Genomic DNA, 19283 nt, shown 5'->3' with positions numbered 1-19283 from the left:
CCAGTGTCTTCAATTTTGCAAATACTCCTCAAAGTTGTTCTTACAGGACACTACAGCCCCAGAGGAAAACTCCCTGTCTGGAGTCCTGCTGTAGTGAGCAGAACTCTAAAGCAGTGTGCACTGTAGGAATAGGGGGAGGAAAAAAATAGTTCTGCTACTACTTGTAGGGGTGTGTAGGAGGATGCAGTATATGCACTATCAGGTCTGCTAAAATTTGTTAAATGGGTCTGGATTATTTACCAGGGTCTGCCTGAGTCCTTTGTAGGAAGAAGCCAGTGCAGCAGGAGGGTGAAGTTGGCTGCAGAGGGGAATTTGCTGATGCTGTGTGACTTACCAGGTGTGAAAGCTGAATGAGCTGGATGAGGCCTCTGCAGAGAACTCAAGTCTCCAAATAAATTCCATCCCAAACTGAATGGGAGGAGGCGTGCACCTATAGTAATGTTTATTTCTAATATATATGCAAGTAATGCGTTATTTTTTAATATACAAGGCAATACAATTCCTAAGCAGCTGTAGTTGAAGGCTGCTTAGATGCAGAGCAATTGTGAGCTGGTTTGTGAAACTAAACCTTTGTGTTTGCTCTAGCTTAAGCCAGGAGCACATGGCTTGGGCTAAGTCTTCAGTGCAGAGTCATGCCCTAGGAATGTATCTTGTACTGCTTGTGAAGCATAAAATGTACTTTGGGTTAGCAGTGGGATCTTTAGAAACCACCTGTATTTGCACATGATTTAACAAAAAAGTTCTTCTTTGACAAGACTTCCAATTTCCTCTCTGCTCTGCTTCTGTTGAAGTACCTACTAGTGAAGCAGGTAAAACTTTATGAAGGTGGATCCTGGGAAAGAAGTCTCCTAGCTTGTTGTTGCAAGATCCAAGACGCCAGGTCAGCACCAAGGCCAGCCAAAAGAAACTGCGAATCATGGCGGTTTTCCACCATGGTCCTGCTGTCTGAAATGTTTAATGAAGCAACAACTCTGTAATTTTGCATTGAGCTCATGGCCAGGAGGGAGTTGCTGGGATCTTTGGGGAAAGGCTGGGCTGGCAGTTTAGCAGAGGGTAAGTGGCTGCTGGAGGGGATGTGCAGGTGGAGGAGTTTGGGCTGACCAGTGCATTTATGATTTCTGAGAAGATCTGCTTTTGTTCTTTGTTCCCTGATGAAATGTGGGTACGTTGCCCTGGTGATGTGAGGGCCATGGAGATTGAGGACTGTAGTGAAACAGTGAAAGGCATGATGAAAATGCATATTAATTTTTATGAAATCAATAGCCATGGCAGACACCAGTTTTACAGCACATCCCAACGCATGACTGTCAGTGTGGAGGGAGCAGCTGGGCCCTCCTACTAAAGCAAAAGTGACCAAAGCCTGGCCCAGGTGTCCCCAGAAATTGCAATTCCTTGTGGAACCTGTGAGGTTTTGCCTACAAACTGTTAGAGATCTGGCTGTTCCTTTATAGCATGGCCTGTATCTTGGGCAGCTCTGCCTGTGGTCCAGGCCCTTGCTGGCCTGTCCTAGCTGTGCAGCCTCTTCAGCTGGTAGAAGCAGAAAGCAGGAGAGTTTGTGACTTTGCTCTTCTGCTTGCTTTTTTTCCTGCTGTGTGTAGGGCTTTTTTCTGAGGGAACCAGGGGATAAAAGAGGAACATGGCTGAAATCCAAGCCACTTGCCATCTTGAATTCCTTGGTTTGGAGTTGACCGTGTCTCAAGCTAGGCACACTGCTGGGGTGCCCTGACCCAGGGTCAGGTGTGGTTCCCCATGCTCTGTACGCTGCCACCTTCCCCACCTCTCAAAGGACATGGGTTCAGCAAATTCTGGTAAGGTATAGGGGGGGAAAAAAATCTGTGGTGAGTGGGCACGGGCTGCAATGGGGATGTTGTGGGGTGGTGGGATCTCTGTCCTTGGAGATACACAAAGCTCAGCCTGATGCTGTCCTAGGCAAGCTGGCCTGCCTGTGTGCTGGGCAGATGGTTGGGTCCCTTCCAGCCAAAGTTACGCAGGGATTCTGCAACAAAGCAGAAGTGTTTACACTGCCTGAGGTAGGAAAGCCTGGCAGAGGACTGTTGCACCCCTTTCAGCAGCAATTTTTGTTTAAAAAGGCTTAAAGTGTTTGTTGACCCCTCCACTTTGGTGTGAACCCTGAGAGGCTCAGGAGCTGTTGGCCTCATGAGTACCCAGGGCTGTCTTCTGTACCAGGACACATACACTGTGGGTATTCCCCCACTTGGCAGTGCTGAAAATATTTAAAATAAAGGATTTATTTTGCTTAGGAGCAATTCTCTTGGGGCAAGATACATAACCTTTCCCATGCTACCTTAGGGCATGTGTTCTTGTAGAAGCAGTGTAGTGCTTGGAAGTACAGCTCTGACAGTCATTCATTTTTTCCAAATCAGGCTTCTTAAAAAGGAGGCAAAGGGCTTGATAAAATAATAACAACCTACATTAACTTCACATTTAAAATCCATCTTGTTCGTATCTGGGTTTGTTCCTACTCTGGTGACCTGGACCTTCAGGAGAAAGGAGGGAAGGGGACACTGAGGAGCACTGAACCCTTCCCAGGAGACCTTTGCTCTGGTGTCATAAGGGCTTTGTGCACTTCAAGGAGAATGAGCTTTCACATTTCCCTGAGACAAAATGGGCCTTTAAAAAGCCAAATCTTGGGGATTCATACCTTCCTGTGTTACAAAACATTAAGACGGACAATCTAAACTTTGTTATAATCTGATGTAGGATACTGAAGGCTTTGCAAAGGGCGGGGAGCTGGTCTCCATCCATTGCCTCTGGCCACATCTGTGGCCTCAGGAACACGGTGCCCTTCTGCAATGTCCCTGAGGGCAGGGACCATGTGGAGTGGGTGGCATGGGAAGTACAGAGGGTGTCAAAAGGGGTGGAAAAAGGTCCAAATAGGAAAGGGAGGTTTTTCTGGCATAAAGGTAGGGAGGACCCTGCTTTCTGGAGGACCTGTAGGCAGAAGCTCTGACTGGAACCAGGGCTCACCTCCACGGTGGGCTTCCGAGTGCTTCATCGCCCTTCCTGGGGGTCAGGCAGGCTGGTGTCCCAAATACCAACAGCAAACTTCTAAAACACGGGTAATCCCACAAACCTTGGGGGCTTTGTTGGGGAAAGGAAGATGCAGAGAATCCACTGGGCTGAAATCATGAACCCAAATTGCTGTGATGCCCTCATGTACCCATGCACAGCCCTGAATAACCCCCGGTGCTGAAGGGGCTGACAGTAAACTGCTCCCAGGACAAGTCCTTCCCCACGGGGTGACTTCAGTAGCGTTTTGTGAGACCCCAGGTGCCCCAGGGCAGCCGGGGCTGGTTGCCTTCCCCAGCCAGGGCCTGGCAAGTTTGGGCACCGTGGCCCACACCGTGGATCTCCCTAACACCCACAGGCAAACCTCAAAGCATGTCTCCATCACTGGCATTGCTCTGATTTTCTCTTTGGCCCAATCTTTTCTCCCCACCTGCTGAATAAGAAACCCCTGATTTTTGCTCAGTGGTTCCAAAAGAGCGGAGTTGTGAGGAATCAGAGCACTTCCCACCCCGAGTGAAGGCCCTGTGCGCTCTGAGAGATGACTTTTACCAAGTCACTTGTCTTCCTCATTTGAGCAGGACATGACATGCTGAACACAAAAAACCCAGCTTTTGGCAATACCATGGGTTCATTTTTATTTTTTTTTTCTTCCAGATGTACGGCCACAATCATGAAAAGCCACAATCAAAAAACTTAAGTGATCCCCTGATAAATCAATGTGTATGTGCATTAGTTCACTGCACGTTCCTTTCCAATTAACAATCAACTCTGAGAATATTTTTTTCCCTTTAAAAAGCAAAACATTCTTTTTACCACCTGTTTGGCTTTTTCATGAAACAATTATTTTTTGCCCATCCTGTTGCAAAGGTTCACCTCTCTGGTTCACCGCTGTCATAAAAGAGATCAGGTTTGTGCCCAAATTGTGGGGTGCCGTGCTTGCAGAGTTGGGTACTCCTCGTATCTTGCGGGTCAATGTGCTGCTCCAAGTAACTTTGTGTGTTTAATTTCCGTGGTCCACCATTACAGCCTGAAGATGCACCTCTCTTCTGTGGGGCTGCTCCGTCACAGGGATGAAAGATTCAGAAAAGTTTTCCAAGATTCAGCTTTAGATTTAACGTTTCTAGCAGTGGGTTAAACCCACCGTCCTTGTTGTTCATTGTCCTTCAAGACACAGTCGTCCTACTCTGCCCTAGAGAGTTGTAATTCTGTACCTAGGAAGCTCCTTTATCAGCGCTCCTTGCCTGCTTTATCCATTTCTTCGCATTTTGAGTTCCCTCTGTTACAACTTTCAAGCGTTGGCTGAAGAAGCCAACGTGTCCATCAAGCTAACGCTGCACCTCCTGATGCATCTGTCGACGCGCTCGGCTCGGGCTGCAGTTTGGGGAGGGAAAGCTCTGCCAATCCCTTTCCCCGAGTTTTGTGAGAAAAGGATCAACTTTTCGGTGTTGGCAGTTTTTGCTGTCGTTGAGCTGTTGTCGCAGCTGGATCCCGGCAGTCACCGTACCCCATCCTGCCCAAGAGCGAAATGTCCTCGGAGCCCCCGACTGCAGCCCCCGACTCCTTCCCCCGGCCCCGGGGGCCCCACACCCGCCGCGCTGCCCGGGGAAGGGGGGGGCAGCGGCGTTTATCGCGACTGGTGAATACAGCACCGGCTCCGTCTGCCGGTTTGTTGGTGGCTCCGCGGGAACCCCCCCGCGGCGCCCTCCCGCTCTGAGCGTCCCTCCTCAGCCGTTTCGGCGCCGGTGCCCGACAGCGCGGATCCCCCCGCCGGGAGCGCCGGAGGACGAGGAGGCGGAGGCCCGGGGGCCGCGGAGGGCTCCCCGCACCTCGGGCCGGGCCTCGTGGCCCCCAGCGGCGGGGCGGGAGCGGCCCCTTTAAGCCCAGCCCCCACGGCCCGCGCTCTCCCGTGTTGGCGGCACAAAGCTTCCCGCGAACGTGACGTCACCGCCCGCGCCTCCCTCTCCCGCCCGCAGCCCGCTCCCGCGCCCGCGCCCGCGCGCGGCCCCCGCTTCCCCACGTGACCCTGCGCCGCGCCGCCCGCCCATTGGACGAGCCTGCGGCGTAGTAGGAGCGACGCGCGGGCGGCGCGGGCCGCCATTGGCCGGGCGGCGGCGGGTGGGAGGTGGTGCGGCGCCCCGCCCCCCTCCCCCCGCCCCCCCCATCCCGGGTGTGCGCGAGGCGGCGGCGCGTGGCAGCGGCGGCGGCTCCCGCCGGCGGGCTCGGAGGGGCGAGCGCGGGCGGCGGCGGCCCCGGCCCGGCCCGGCCCCGCCATGACCGACTTCAAGCTGGGGATCGTGCGGCTCGGCCGGGTGGCCGGCAAGGTGAGCGCGCGCCGCGGCCGCGGCCTGAGGGCGCCGGGGGGGCGCGGCCGGGCGGAACGGGCCGGGCTCGGCCGCGCCGGGCGGAGCGGGGTGGCGGGGCCGGGGCTCGGGGCTCGGGGTCCGGCCGGGAGCGGCGCTGGCGGGGGCTGCGCTGGGGGCGTGGGAGGCGCGGGCGGTCCGGCCGGTGCCGCCGGGAGGGGAGGGCCGGGCCGGGCCGAGCGGCCGCGCTGACGGCGGGGGCCGCGGTGTGTTTCAGACCAAGTACACGCTGATCGACGAGCAGGACATCCCGCTGGTGGAGAGCTACTCCTTCGAGGTGAGGGGCCGCGCCCCCTGACCCCTAATTTCCCGCCGGTGCCCCCCCCCCCGGTTCTCCCCCGCCCCCCCCACCCACCCCCCGCCCCGATGCCGCTTCTCGGTGGCCCCGTCCCGCCGGTGCTGCCCGGCTCTGCCGCTGCTCCGCGCTAGTTGCTTTATTTTGCCGATTTCCTCACGCGCGATACCGAATCCCGTTCCGCTGTACCCCGCGAACCGGCCGCTACCCCCCCGCTTCCCCCCCCCGCCGCCTCACGCGGGCACCGGGGCCCTTTTGCCGTTGCCTCTCGGGCCGGGGGTGCCTGCGGGGGCTTTGCGGTGGGGCCGGTGTGCGGCGATCCCGGGGCTTGGAGGTAATTGCTATCTCTTGCTGAAGGGTTTTTTTTTTTCCTTTCTGTGTGACATGCTTAAATAAAACTGCTTATGGAAGCGTTGTGCCCCCTAAGTGCCCTGCTTTGGGGAGGGAAAGAAAAGTTTGAAATTATCGAAATATCAATGTGAATGATTTCCAGCAGGAAAAGTTCTGGGTTTTCATTGTAAACTAGGGTTAGTTTGAAACAAATTCACTTATTATGTAGTGGGGGGGTTTTTTCAGCTTTCTGTGTTTTTGAGAACTTATAACTTGTCTTGCCTTACCTCGTTTGGCAAACTAAAAATTTTCACCCTGCACATAGTCTTGGATGAGAAAAACTACTTTTATTGTAACTAACTATAGGACCAGAAAAAAATGTTGTCTCTTAACATGCACTGAAAGAGGGTAAGTGAATTCTGCCGAAGCTTTTGAAAGGGAAAGAATTCTTGATTACAAGTATCTTCTAAAACAAAGGGTTTCTTGGAGGAGGGACCATCTCTTGCTTAGTGCCTGCAGCACGGTGGGTACTTCAGAGCTACTCTGAGGAGTTGCAGTGCTGTGGCAGTGGTGCCACCAGAAAACACCGTGTTTGCTGCTCTGTGGTAGGTGGCCCTAAGTGTGGACGGGGAGCCCCTGTCCTGAACTTGTCCCTGGTACTGGCTATGAGCATTGGAGCCAACACAACCTTGTGGCGTGGAGAAAAGAGGGCAGGAGCGCTCCTTTCACTATCAACCCCTAATTAAATTGGTGTAAAAGCAGCACTGAAAACAAAGCCTTGGTGACTTGCTGATGGCTGCACAGAAAATCTGCACCAGAGTGGAGAATGGATCCTGGCCCTACAGGCTGGTTGCTGTTCAGGCAGGAATCCTGCTGTGCACAGGCTCCTTTCTTCCCTTTCCCATCTTCATAAACAATAGCAGAGCTGGTTGGTTCCTCTTGGAGGTTTGAAACAACTCAAATTCCATTAAGGTCAAGTGACCTCCAAGAGACAAGTCTTAAATATTGGGTCCTTCCTGTATCCTAGCGGAGCATGTGCTCTGCTGCTCCGTGTTGGATGTTCTCACAGCCTTTCCCTTTTCTCTAGGCTCGAATGGAGGTAGATGCTGATGGAAATGGTGCTAAAATATTTGCTTATGCGTTTGACAAAAATCGTGGAAGGGGATCCGGCCGACTCCTGCATGAGCTGCTTTGGTAGGTATCATATGGAGAGTGAAATACTTGAAGGGTTCACTAAGGTGGAGTTTGCTGCCACCAACTTGTATGCTGTTTATTTCTCTGCCTGTAGTATTTTAAGTCTTCTCAGGAGGCTTGCAGCTATGCTTAGTTGGAAACCCAGTACAGGGAGTGCCTGTAGATCTTACAGTGGTTTTGTTTTGCACTGAGCCTCCAAGTAGCTCAGCCTCTGTAAAAACGTTATTCCCAGGGAAAACAGCGATAGGTGAGTATTTCTCTAGTACGCACTTTAAATCTGAGAAATGCTACTAAAAGCTCAGTTGGGAATGGGGGAGCAAGGACTGGCTCCATTTGTTAGGTGAAGACTAACCTTTTGAGGCTTGTTTTTTTTGTTTTTGTCCCATGATAATCAGGTACATTTTATTGGCACCAGTGAGAACTGGCAGAGCACTGGAGGGAGATGGAACCTCTGATAACATAATACTGTGGGGGTTTTTGTTTGGCCTTTTGGAAAGCTGCCTGAAGTGATGCTGATGATGCTTCATATCAGCTGCTACGTCTTATTTTCCATATTCTAAGAATCTTTGCTTGATAGCCTTTACAGCTGCCAGTTTAGATTCAGAGACTAACTTGCTTGTGAGAGATTAGTTTATCCAGTGAGCTAATACATTGCTTTCTAGATATATTCATGGTTTTGTAGAAAAGATGGGGTATGCTAAAGAGAACCGTTGTTCACAGAATCAACTAGGTTGGAAAGGACCTCAAAGATCATCTAGTCCAACCGTTAACCTAGTACTGACAATTTTAAAATACTTTTTAAAATAAATTAAACGTGTTTTCTATTCAGTTCCATAAGCTGTACTTGGAAGTCACAGTGTCCAAAATACAGCTGTGCTTTCTTTATTGTTCCAGGTTACTTTTTATTCCCCAAACCAGTCTCTACATGAGGAGAGGGAGGCAGAAAGAATATCAGAGCCTATTGTTATTACTTACAATCTGCTCATTAAATATGGATTTAAACCTTCATCTGTTAATGTTTAATCTTGTTGCAATACAACTTTGAAAATTAATACGAAGTTGGCTGCAGTGTGTGGAGTAAATCACTGTCAGCTACTGCTAACTGTGAACCTCATACAGTAATAATTGTTGCCTGTAAGTAGCACTAAACAGCACCTGAAAATTATTCCAGCTGACTGTTGAAGGCTGTGTAGATGATGATTGTCCAGCTGTTTGCTTATTACACAGCCCAGTCATTGCCTCTTCTGGTTTGTTTTACTTAAATTAGGAAATAATTCTATCAGATTCAGTTAGGTGATTCAAATTGTGTCACTCTAGCGTGCACTGGTGTTAAAAAAATCTTGAGATTTTGTGTGTTTGAAAGTCACAAAGGCGGCGTGTAAACTGTCGGACAAGGAGAGCTGCCGTCCTGAAGTTGCAAAGCCAAATTCTTCAGCTAGAAAATACAAAATATTTCAGCTGTTTCTGTAAATTCAGCTTGATCCTTTCGAGGGTGTACATTTTGCTGTGATCTTTAATTACAAGCTAACAGAAGGCAGGTTGGTATACCTTTGTGACTGAGTCTCCTAATGTCTTCAGAAAGTCTTTTGGCTACAGGTCCTATGTAGAGTTACTGCTCCTCCTACTCAGAATAGGCACATGGCTCAGTTCTGCTTGCCTGCACTGGGGACTGCTCTGAAAAAAAATGGAAATCTATTTTAGTGGCAGGGTCTTCCCTTTGCAAGAGGGAGTAACACTGAAGGTTTTGGAGCCTTGGAAAGACAGGAGAGATGGCAGTAGCAGTCATTATTCTTTCCAGTGCATGCCTTACTCCCTGGGTTAATTAAAAACAAAGAACTTGAAATCCTGCAGGTACAGGAATATAATTTAACTGAACATGCCCTAAATATCAACTCCCTCTGAAAAAGCTAACCTGATTGTGCATTTCTGGTTTCAGATGAAGTGATTAGGCATGTGTTGGATGCTATTGCAAGTAAAACAGTGTTAAATTTTTTAATCTTTATTTTTAAATTTTGCTAAGCAGGTATCATTGTTCATGTGGTACGGCCCTCAAAATAGGAAGCTGGTAACGACCAAAGCTGCAGCAATGACAGGGACCTTCTCCTGCCGACCTCTGCAGAGCATGAACTGATGTACTAAATGGGAACCAAGATTTGAAAAATATCCGTGTTAGGTGTAAATATTCTTTCAGGAAAAACTTCTTGCAGCCCCTCTTGTGCTTGCTGTGTTTTCAGGGTGGACTGTTAGCTCCTCCAGAGCAGGAGTTGAATGTCTCTGGCTCGGGACCTGCAGAATAAGTCTGTCATCTTCTCGCCCTGTTCCCTGTATAGAAATCCCAGCTTGCTGTAATTTGGCTTGGTGTAGTGATGTTCCCTGAGGAACAGCAGCATCAGGAGATTACTCATAAGTATCACTAGCTGCATGTTCAAAAAGACATCTAAGACCCGATTTCTTTTTTTTTTTTTTTTTTTTTTAGAGCACTTACCATCATGCTGCCTATAATCTGCTCAGTTATGGCTCCTGTTGACTTGAATTGCTGCTGTCTGTGCTTGGCACTTTTATTACAGGCCTCACTTCTCAAGTGAGCTTTTGAAATACAAAAGGAACAGTATCCAGTTAATTCGCTGAAAAGTTTTGGTTCAAGTGTTTTTCCTGACATCTTGTAGGAACTCTGGTGTGGTGGGGGAGGTAGAAGCAAGGCTCGCTCTTCTCTGTTCCCTTCTGCAAGGGAGAAGGCAGGTTCTTCTGTGAGCTTGTCCTTCCCTGCACATTTCTGATTAACGTGTGGAGATGGTCCATGCCACACACTTTTGAAGCATAGGTCTAGGGAAGGGAGTAGCGTGTGCTTGTGTGTTCAGAGGTTCCTTGACTGTATGGAGAAAAGGGACCATCGTGAATTTGCCAGTGCTAATTCTGGCCTCTCAGTCAAGTGGTGGTGTTTTAGCACTTTGACCAGTCATCAGCGAGGCCATTTCCACGCTTACTGTAAGACCTTTGTCACTTGAGGTACTAGAATAACTGACAACAATGTAGATAAATGTGTATTTTTACAAAGTGAGCTAAATGGGCTCGCTGTGCTGGTGAATTTTATCAATATTTGCTTGTGGGGGTTGTGGGTGCTGATCTAGACTTCATAAGGAGCAGTAGTAGGTGCTACTCTGTTGTGACTTCCTGGTGTCATGAGCAGTCTTGTAATTCTTCCCTGACTTCAACCTTTCTTAAACTTATCTAATCCATTTCAAAAATATTTATTAACTTGGTCTTAGATTCCCCTGCTCCCTTTCTCCTCCTGTCCCTGCACAGTTTGCTCTTGCTTTGAACTTCTGTTTCCTCCTTCTCCCAGATTCCTTGTTCATATCTATCCCATCTCTCTTGTTGACACTTTGTCCTGGTCTCAGAGAACCTTGACTCCTTCCCCGTCTCTGTATCTGACTGATGTTCACCTTCATTCAGGTCCATGTACCTCCTGGGTTCCCACTTCTACCCCTCAGGGTTCCTGATTTCCTTTGCCAAGACCCTCGGGTAGCTCTGACAACTCAAAAGTAGCTTTTCTTTTTTAGAGCCTTTCAGCAGACTCCTTTCCATAGTTTGTTTGGTTTTGTTTGGTTTGGTTGGTTTGTTTTTTTTCAAAAGAAGGAGTTTATTCCTTTAACCTTCAAAGGGTAGAGCTTCTCCTTGTTCTGTGGAGGCCCAAAAGACCCCCTAGCAGGACACTCCACACTCTTTTCTCATGCAGGGCTGCTGCTACAGGAAGACTTGCTTTGCCTTCTGACTAGAGCGTGGGTTGTGTAAGTTTTGGGGCATATGTGAATTGCAAGTGTTTTTCTTTCCCCCAAGGTATATAATTTAACCATACCTAGATAGATTTTGACAAAACAGAAGATTACATTTTTCACTGTCAGTCATATTGAAATGAATTTCCCACTTCTGCTGGATAATGTTAGAGCTTTGTAAAGGGCAAAAGTTTGAATTTTTTAACTTGGGCAAATTATACCTTCAAAATTGGATGAGCCATTTGAACTGAAATGTTCGGGAAATGGTGAGCAGGAGGCAGCATCCAAACTAGACTTGTGTAAGTAGCTGCTGGAACCGTCCCCTAGAAGGAAATGCTGGGTAACCCTCAAGCAGTGCTCTCAGTTTTACATTGTCCTTGGTTGCTGCCAGTTTGTTCTCTGTGTGCTGTGAAATTAGTCACAGCATAGCAAACATACCGAGACACAACTTCTGTCCAAGCCTTACATTTCAGGTGGGATGTGGATTCCTGCAGGAAGTGATATGGAAACTTGTCCAGGCATAACAGTGCTTGACAGTGAACTTGATACTTCATGAAATAAAGGAGAGATTAGAAGAATGTGGAGTGGAAAATGAAAACAGGCAATAGGGAAGAATGGCAATAGAACTTACTGTGCAGCCATCCTCCTCGCCAGTAGTTCTGCTTTGGTTTTGAGCAAGTTTCAGGTGTCTCTTGGTCAACTGTGGAGCCATTGCAGACTTTCTATGTGTTAACATGCAATTAGAGTCTAAGAAGTATTTGCATACTTGGTGAAGCTCCTGTTCTGTTGGTTAAGAGACATTTCTTCATAAATACCAAACTCTCTGACTTCATACCAGCGCCAAACTTGCATAAATGTGTCTGATAGAATTTCCTATTAAAATAATAAAACAGTATTGGAGTGTTTCAAGTCTGTTCTGTGGAACACAAGAATTACATAGATGCTCTTGTAGTAACTGGAGTAGCAGTGCCTGGAATTTTCTTTACAATATGCTTGCAATTATGTCTTTTGATTCAACTCATTTATAATGGAAATAACCTCCTGGAACAAGTCTGTCTCTTCTGGGAGTTAATATATCTGAAGTCACCACTGTGGTCTGTTGGCAGCTCAAGTTTTATTGCAACAGTTTCAGTGACAGCAGGCTCGAATGCAGCATATCTTCTGGAATTAGTGTGGTTATTTGCTTTTTAGCTGTGGAGTCTTGTTCATCACTGACCTTCCAGTTGTTTTTGTCTCCTCCAGGGAGAGACATCGGGGAGGGATTGCTCCTGGATTTCAGGTGGTACATCTGAATTCAGTGACAGTGGACAACCGCCTAGACAATCTGCGCCTCGTTCCTTGGGGGTGGAAACCCAAAGCTGAAGAAATCTCCAGTAAACAAAGGTACGTCCGTATCTGGCAGGGGGTTGCTATTAAAAAAAAAAAAAGAAATGGTCTTAAATTCTTGTCTCCATCCTTTAGTGATTTTCATCTTGGCAGAGCCTTTTTTTATTTGACCTTGGGTTACTTACACATCACTGTATGTCTTGGCTTCCTCACCTGGTGAACGGAGTTAACGCTTACCGTTCGTGCTGGCTGTGAGGGGACCAACTAACCCCACGACATTGTACGCGGAGGTCCTGCTGGGCCAGGTGTTGTCACCACAGTGAAACAGGAGCCCTGCATCCCCTTCCACTTGAGTGATGGCATCTGGGCACGCTGAACTAAGCCTGCAGATTCTACTGGCTTGTGGCTCTCACTCTCAGGCACCGAAATTCTAACACAACCTGTAAAAGCTGGCAGCTGCAAACTGATTACACTGGTAATTGTGTATTTGGGTTGAAACCAGAATGAGTTCCTGGGATCAGCTTCCATCACCTTTCCACTAGTAGGTTGTGGGAACTTTCTACCTGCCATGTTGCACTAATGCTAATCAAAGTACATCAAACTCTTAATGTCAGGATGGATTTGGTTAATCTGTGATGTAATGTGGGCATGTTCATTTTTGGTGAAGACCCATAGACTGAACATCACACTTTTGAAACGCTTGCAGCACCCGTAAGATAGGGATGTTCAGAGCTTGTTAAGCTGATTGAGAAGATGTACTGAATGACAATGATGCTCAACTTTGTCATTTACAGAAAAATAATTTTGTGTGATGTCAGTGTTTCTTGGTAGATACTTTTAAACTTTTTTTTTCATTTAGGCTAAAATAACCCTAAAAGTATGCAATGTATGAGGAGTATGTGTAGTCTTTAAGTTTACAGGCCAAATACAGTGTTAATCCTACTTACTTAATTTCCCTATACACTTACTATGAATTTATGGACCAAATTTGCACTTGTTTTTTACAGGGAACAAAGTCTGTACTGGCTGGCAATCCAACAGCTTCCTACAGATCCTATAGAAGAGCAGTTTCCTGTACTGAATGTAACACGATACTACAACGCTAACGGGGATGTTGTGGAGGAGGAGGAGAACTCATGCACATATTATGAATGTCACTACCCCCCATGCACAATGATTGAAAAACAGGTGTGTTCAAAAGAACTGAAAGTAAGCATGTGATGGATTAGGCCACTGTGTGTGTCCAGGGATTTGTGTCTTAAAATGTAAAGCTTTACACGTGCCATTCAGTTGATAAAAGTGATAATTCTTTTTAACCCGGGTTTTCTGTGGCATGAATCTTCAGGCCCTATGATAATTTTCTGTTTGAGAGAATGCGGTTTTGAATTGGAATAGTAAATGACCTAGTGATTTACTGGGAGGAGTGTGATTTCTGTGGAGTGTATGAAAATACAGGTGGAAGCATTCCTCTAGGGACCCAGAGCTGGAATGAGCAAGCAGCTGAGACAGAAGAAAGCATTGTAAGATGTTTTGGGCAGTAGTGAAATCAAAAAATAACATGCTTAACCTTTGATGAGAATAGGGTGAATTTGGCCTTTTTTCAGGGGAGAACTGGGAGGAAAGCTCATTCTTCACTGTAGGTAGATGAAATGAAGCAACATATGTAGTCAGAGAATGAGATGTGCCAGGGCTGTGCCTCTTTGTCAGACAGATGCCCTCAGCTGTGAATAAGAAGGGCTTTTCTTGTGATAACAAATGCTGAGAAGGCTAAAATCATTATGTTCCACTTTCCTTTGGGGAAGGGAACGTCTGCAAAAACGGTCTTAAATGCTCTCTTTTTGAAAAAGTGAGAGCTTTACCTTTCATTTGGGTCTGCATATGAAAGCTTCCTGGATAACTGCAACTTTGGCAATGGCTGAGCTTGTGCAGCCCTCCTAATCATTTCTGAATTTAAGATGTTTGTAGTTGAAAACAGAACTTAAGTTGACCAAACAGTAGTGTTGTGAGAACAAATATGAAACACTCAAATATTTTGTCTGTTAAGCCCATTCTGCAAGAGCAACTGCAAAATCAAACAAATGCAATCGCTTTGAAACCTTTTGATCCTCTGACACTCATGGTGGGATGTTCATATCTGTGCTAGGCCCAGAAGGCCTGAACATAAACCTCCTTGGGAAGTGATGTAAGGGTGCTCCTTGGCACTGAGCAGGCTCGCTAATGCTGTCTTGTGTTCCTCCTAGTTACGTGAATTCAACATTTGTGGCCGATGCCAGGTAGCGAGGTACTGTGGGTCACAATGCCAGCAGAAAGATTGGCCTGCTCACAAGAAACACTGTCGGGAGAAGAAACGGACCTTCCAGCAAGAGCTTGGACCAGAACGATGACCGGGTGGCACAGGCCTCTTAGCAGCAGGATTCCTTCTCAAAGGCATTGGACTCTTGCTTTTGCACAGTAATGACAGACTGCTTATTGAAGCCAGAGGCACTGAAGAAGAAAAAACCCTGTGATGCTTGAGCAGAATGGCTGACTGGACTAAGCCAGCTCTGACTGGTGCTGTGGAAAGGGATTGGGTCTACCCTTCCAGTATTATATTCTCAAGCAAAAGACTACTGTGGAGGCTCCAGGCAGGAAGCTTCTCATTATTTATATGTTAATACGTTTGTAAACTCATGTACAGTTTTTGTTAGAAATTCTTGATAGGACTCATTAACTGTAATGTTCAGATGAGGACACATTGTTGGCCTAAAAGCTTAAAAAAAAAAAAAGTCATGTAGCAAAAGCTTTTCCTTCCATGTGGCTAGAAGTATCTCTGCCAGTGCCAAGGCCAGAAGGCAGGCTCTGACATCAGCAGGTACTCTGGAGAACTCTGCATGGAAGTTTTATTTAAAAAAAAAAAAAAAAAAAAAAGGGGCAAACAAAGTAAAGGTTGGAATGAATCATTGTCTACTCTCTAGCTTTCTCCCGTTCCCTTCCAGCTGCTTTCAGAGCACAGTCACACTTGGACGTTGGCAATACCCACTCAGTAGGAACCAGTGCACCAGAAACTGGAGCAGAGTGTAGGGGACCATCTGGGATCTGTGCATACAGGCAAGCTACAGCATGTCGCTGCCTTCAGAGAAGGGCTGCTGGAGATTGTGCTTTAAGCAACCTGTATTTTTAGGAAGTTGAATTAGCTTTCTTGTTATGAAACCTTTGTATATAAAGTAGTTGTAGGGAAGCTCAGGTAGTCAGCTGTGTGTGGATGTGGTTGCCCTCGTGGCTTCCCCGTAAGCATAGCAAATACTATAGTGATGTGCAGATATGTTTAAATGATCTAATATTTGGTAATTTGAGTTATTTATTCATTTTTTTAAAGAGATGCCATCAATCCAAGAATCACCTTTTGATTTTTTTAATGTAGTAATGAGTAAAAATAATATGGGAGGAGGATTTGACTTGCCAAGTACACGCTTGTTTTTCTTTTCAGACATTTTGTCATGCATAAGCTGAAAATTTTTTCATTTTTGCCTTAGAAATATAAGGAATATCAGCTGAGTTTTCTGAGGAGCTAAATGGATAATTTAGTGTCAGGTGTTAGTCTTGCTTCACACTAGAAGAATGAGCTGCTGAATGCTTAATGCAGAGCCTTTCTCGGAGTGCTTAGTGAAATACAGGTGTTTAAAATTTTTTTGTAAAAGCCGTTAATTTTAATTTTTCAATCAGGATTCACTTTGCCACTTCATGTTGCAATGTTGGTCTTACTTGTATTCAATTTGCTAGAAAATTGAACTGCTGTGGACTTCCAATATTATATTATGTTTCTAATATCTGCACAGGAAGTTCTTAATTATTAGTATTTGGGTGGGTTTTCGTACTTTGGCTTTAAGCATCTTAGGAGATATCAAAGAACTTCTGAAGCTTCCTGCTGGAAGTTCACTTGGTAGGCACACTGTCAAGCTGCAACTCTTAAATCATGGTTATAGTGTAACTTTTCTGTTTAGGCAGTCTAAGGTGCCCTTAAGTATGAAGAAATCAAGCAGGACCTAATCAGATTTTCCTGTAATGGGTGATATTTTTTTTAAGGAAACATTCAATTATTTGCTTTAAATGAACTGTACAGTTTTTGATGAATATAAAATGGAACATAAGGAAGATTTTTTTTTAATTTGAGGTAATCCATTGAAACAGAGCAGAAATATTGACTCTTTTTTTCTTGCCTTTTTAAAAGGCTGCTATTTCTCATGGCAGTTTCCCATTGTATTACCATTAACCATGTTTAGCAAACTGAGGTGCAGTCTTAAGAGCGTTTAAACACTTCTGCAGCACTGAGCAGGGAAAATGGTTAGTCCTGATGTTTGTGATGTTGCTGCAGTGAGAAAAGAGGATGGAGGTAGACTGCAGACAAAGTTATCAATGGGGCAACAGGTGGATTCCCCTTGAACAGCAGAGGAAGGGAATGAAGGAGGGGTGAGACCCAAGCTAAAGAGTCTGCAAAAGTAAGATAGTGCCACTTAGGGCAATCCTGATCCAGTGAATGTGGGAGGGATGGGAATGGGGACAGGGACATGAGGAGAGGGTGAAGCAGGTGGGGAGGGAGGACGCCCGCTGGTCTGTTAGACCACCAACGGAATGAAAAGAAACAAGTTGCCTGGACATCCTAGAAGGGCTTGGTGAAATAACAGGTTCTGACTCGGTGTGTAACCTTTGACTCCAGACTGTCCTTGTGCCAGAGGAGAGAAGTAGCTGCAGCAATTGCGGCTCCTAGATAGATCCTGGGGACTGCAGTAAGCATGTCACTGCCTGCAGAACAGTTTTTCCTGATTGGTGTGGGAAGTTGTGATCAATGGTTCTGGCAGAAGATCTTTTTGACTTAGAGATCTTCCCTTTTTCTAAGGTGTCAGAAAAAAACAGTTACACTGGGACATTGCTGCTCTGCTTCATATAAGTTTTTTCAGAGGATGAAGCTCTTGTATAGGGCCTCCTTTCCCCACTTAAAGAAACCAGCTTGAGATGGGTATTCTCATATAGACATGTATTTAAAAAGCACAGGGTTAGAGTACATGGTCCTTTATCTTGGAGCAGGCCTTTGCAGTACTGGTAAATAAGCTGACTTTTTGAGATACACTCCATTTAAGATATTTCCTCCAGGGAAAAAAGACTGTATCTATACCTTTAATTCCTTGCATCTCTGAAGCATGGAGTACTTTCTGTACACACCCCTGATTCACCTGTGGACCAAAATAAGGCTTAATGAGTCAGGTTTCCTAGATAGGAACATCTGTTTGGAAGAGGAGCTCCAGAGGACTTCAGGGGAAAAATGTCAGTTGCTGGGCTATGAAGAGTACAGGGAGAGAGAATGAGCAGTATTGTGCACCTCCACAGCCTGTTGTACAGCCAACTTTCGCTAAGCTGTGATGCCTGGCAGGCTCCTCAATGCTGGTCCATGTGCTTTTGGGAGACAGAATTTGGCTGTTTGGGCCAGTGCAGTCCTTCTGGCTCGGCTTTGCCACTGCCTGTGCTGCCGTGTCCTTGTGAATGCACGTGGCATCTTGTGCAGCTGGTGGGGATGTCTGGGCCTGAAAGAATTCCTGCTGGTGGGTCATGCTGGTTCATCCTGAGTCACCAGGAGTGCGTGAACATCTGTCTGGTGTAAGCCAGTTCTAGGAGGACCCCATGTGCTTCCAGACCCTTGGGGAGAGTCTGGAGGAAGATTTCTGCCAGTTGTGAAGTGGCAAATCCAGCTCGTCAGGAACCTGCAGTGTTACCGATGCTGGTTGTAACAGAGGGGTGCACTCACTGTGTAAACATAGCATCAAGTGTTGATACTTTCCCCCTGCTGCTCTCCTTCACATCGAAGTAGGGTGGTATTACCAATCCTAAACATTCAAAAGTCAATTCAAACGGATAAAAACCATGGCTGACTTAAGGAACAAGATCTGAAACATAATGTATTACAGGGCTCGGTGTTTACCTTTTGGTATTTGAGTGTTTAATACACCCATAGGATTATACTTCCAACTTTTTCTCTGTGGTAGTGATTTTAAATAAAACTGGTGAAGGTAAAAGGGGCAGCTGAAAGGCTTAAATGCTTGCAGGTGACATGGAGAGAGTGTAAGACACCACATTGGGGCTAGGAGCTTGTGTTTACCACCCATCAAAACAATTGAAAGAGGACAAAAGGAGATTGTTGTGATCAAACAAGCAGTGTGTGGGATGCTAGTAGTGTAAGAAGAAATCCTTTGATTTGAACTTGTATCCAAGTGTAGAAGAGAGAAAGAGTAAGATTTGGCAGGTGAAATGTGAGAGAAGAAAAAAAAAAGCAAACGAAACCAAATGTTCAAGTCATAAAACTTGCACAAATAATTTTGAAAAAGCAGAGGTGGGGAGACTGCCAGAGTCAATAGATGTGATGCACAGTAAAGGGAAAGTCTGACCTGAAGATAAAGTCCCAGTAGAAAAAAAAAATAAAGTGGATTGTTTGCATATGTGTTTGCTCTGAAAGAGCTGTGGGAGTTCACACAGAAATACTTCCATATGGAGAGCTCAACCAGGGATCTGTTTAAAACTGAAGTGCTTTTAGGAGAGATTAAAGTTCAGATGAAATGAGCAGTTACAAGTTGCCAGGACCAGCCGGTGCCACCTACAGGCTCTAAGGGAGCTCAAGGTTGAATAAGCTGAGCTACCAGCTGGAATGGTGACCTCTCCCTCAGTACTCACAGCGATTGTGACAGCAGCTTCTGAAATGAGTTTCAGGGCAGAAGTGGCAACTACAACCAGGTGAACGTGGCTCTTGCACTTAGCAAATTCATAGATGTTGCACCAATGGCTAAATACTGGGGAGGAGTCAACACAGGTTTTGTACAGGAAGTTGAGCTTCTGAACTCCCGTGGAATTGTTTTAATTGCATCAACAAGCAGGGGATAAAGGGGATTGGTGGGTAGAGTCTGCCTGAACTTCCAAAATCCCCTTGATCATGACTTTCAAGGAAAAAGGCTG

The 19283-nt window shown here is 46.4% G+C and overlaps 1 protein-coding gene across 1 annotated transcript; it reads left to right on the top strand.

The window, feature by feature from the left end:
- The first annotated feature begins 5235 nt into the window (after positions 1 to 5235).
- Positions 5236 to 16664, top strand: ZMYND19 (zinc finger MYND-type containing 19). Its single transcript, XM_074923614.1, has 6 exons — positions 5236 to 5351; positions 5608 to 5667; positions 7103 to 7209; positions 12225 to 12365; positions 13316 to 13496; positions 14549 to 16664. Exons 1-6 carry the CDS (start codon positions 5301 to 5303, stop codon positions 14690 to 14692), a joined length of 684 nt encoding a protein of 227 aa, XP_074779715.1. The 5' UTR covers positions 5236 to 5300; the 3' UTR covers positions 14693 to 16664.
- Positions 16665 to 19283: the final 2619 nt, after the last annotated feature.

The sequence above is a fragment of the Athene noctua genome, chromosome 20, assembly GCF_965140245.1.
Source record: "Athene noctua chromosome 20, bAthNoc1.hap1.1, whole genome shotgun sequence".
NCBI lineage: Eukaryota > Metazoa > Chordata > Aves > Strigiformes > Strigidae > Athene > Athene noctua.
The sequence above is the reverse complement of the archived record's forward strand: the minus strand, read 5'-3'. Positions and strand labels throughout refer to the sequence as shown.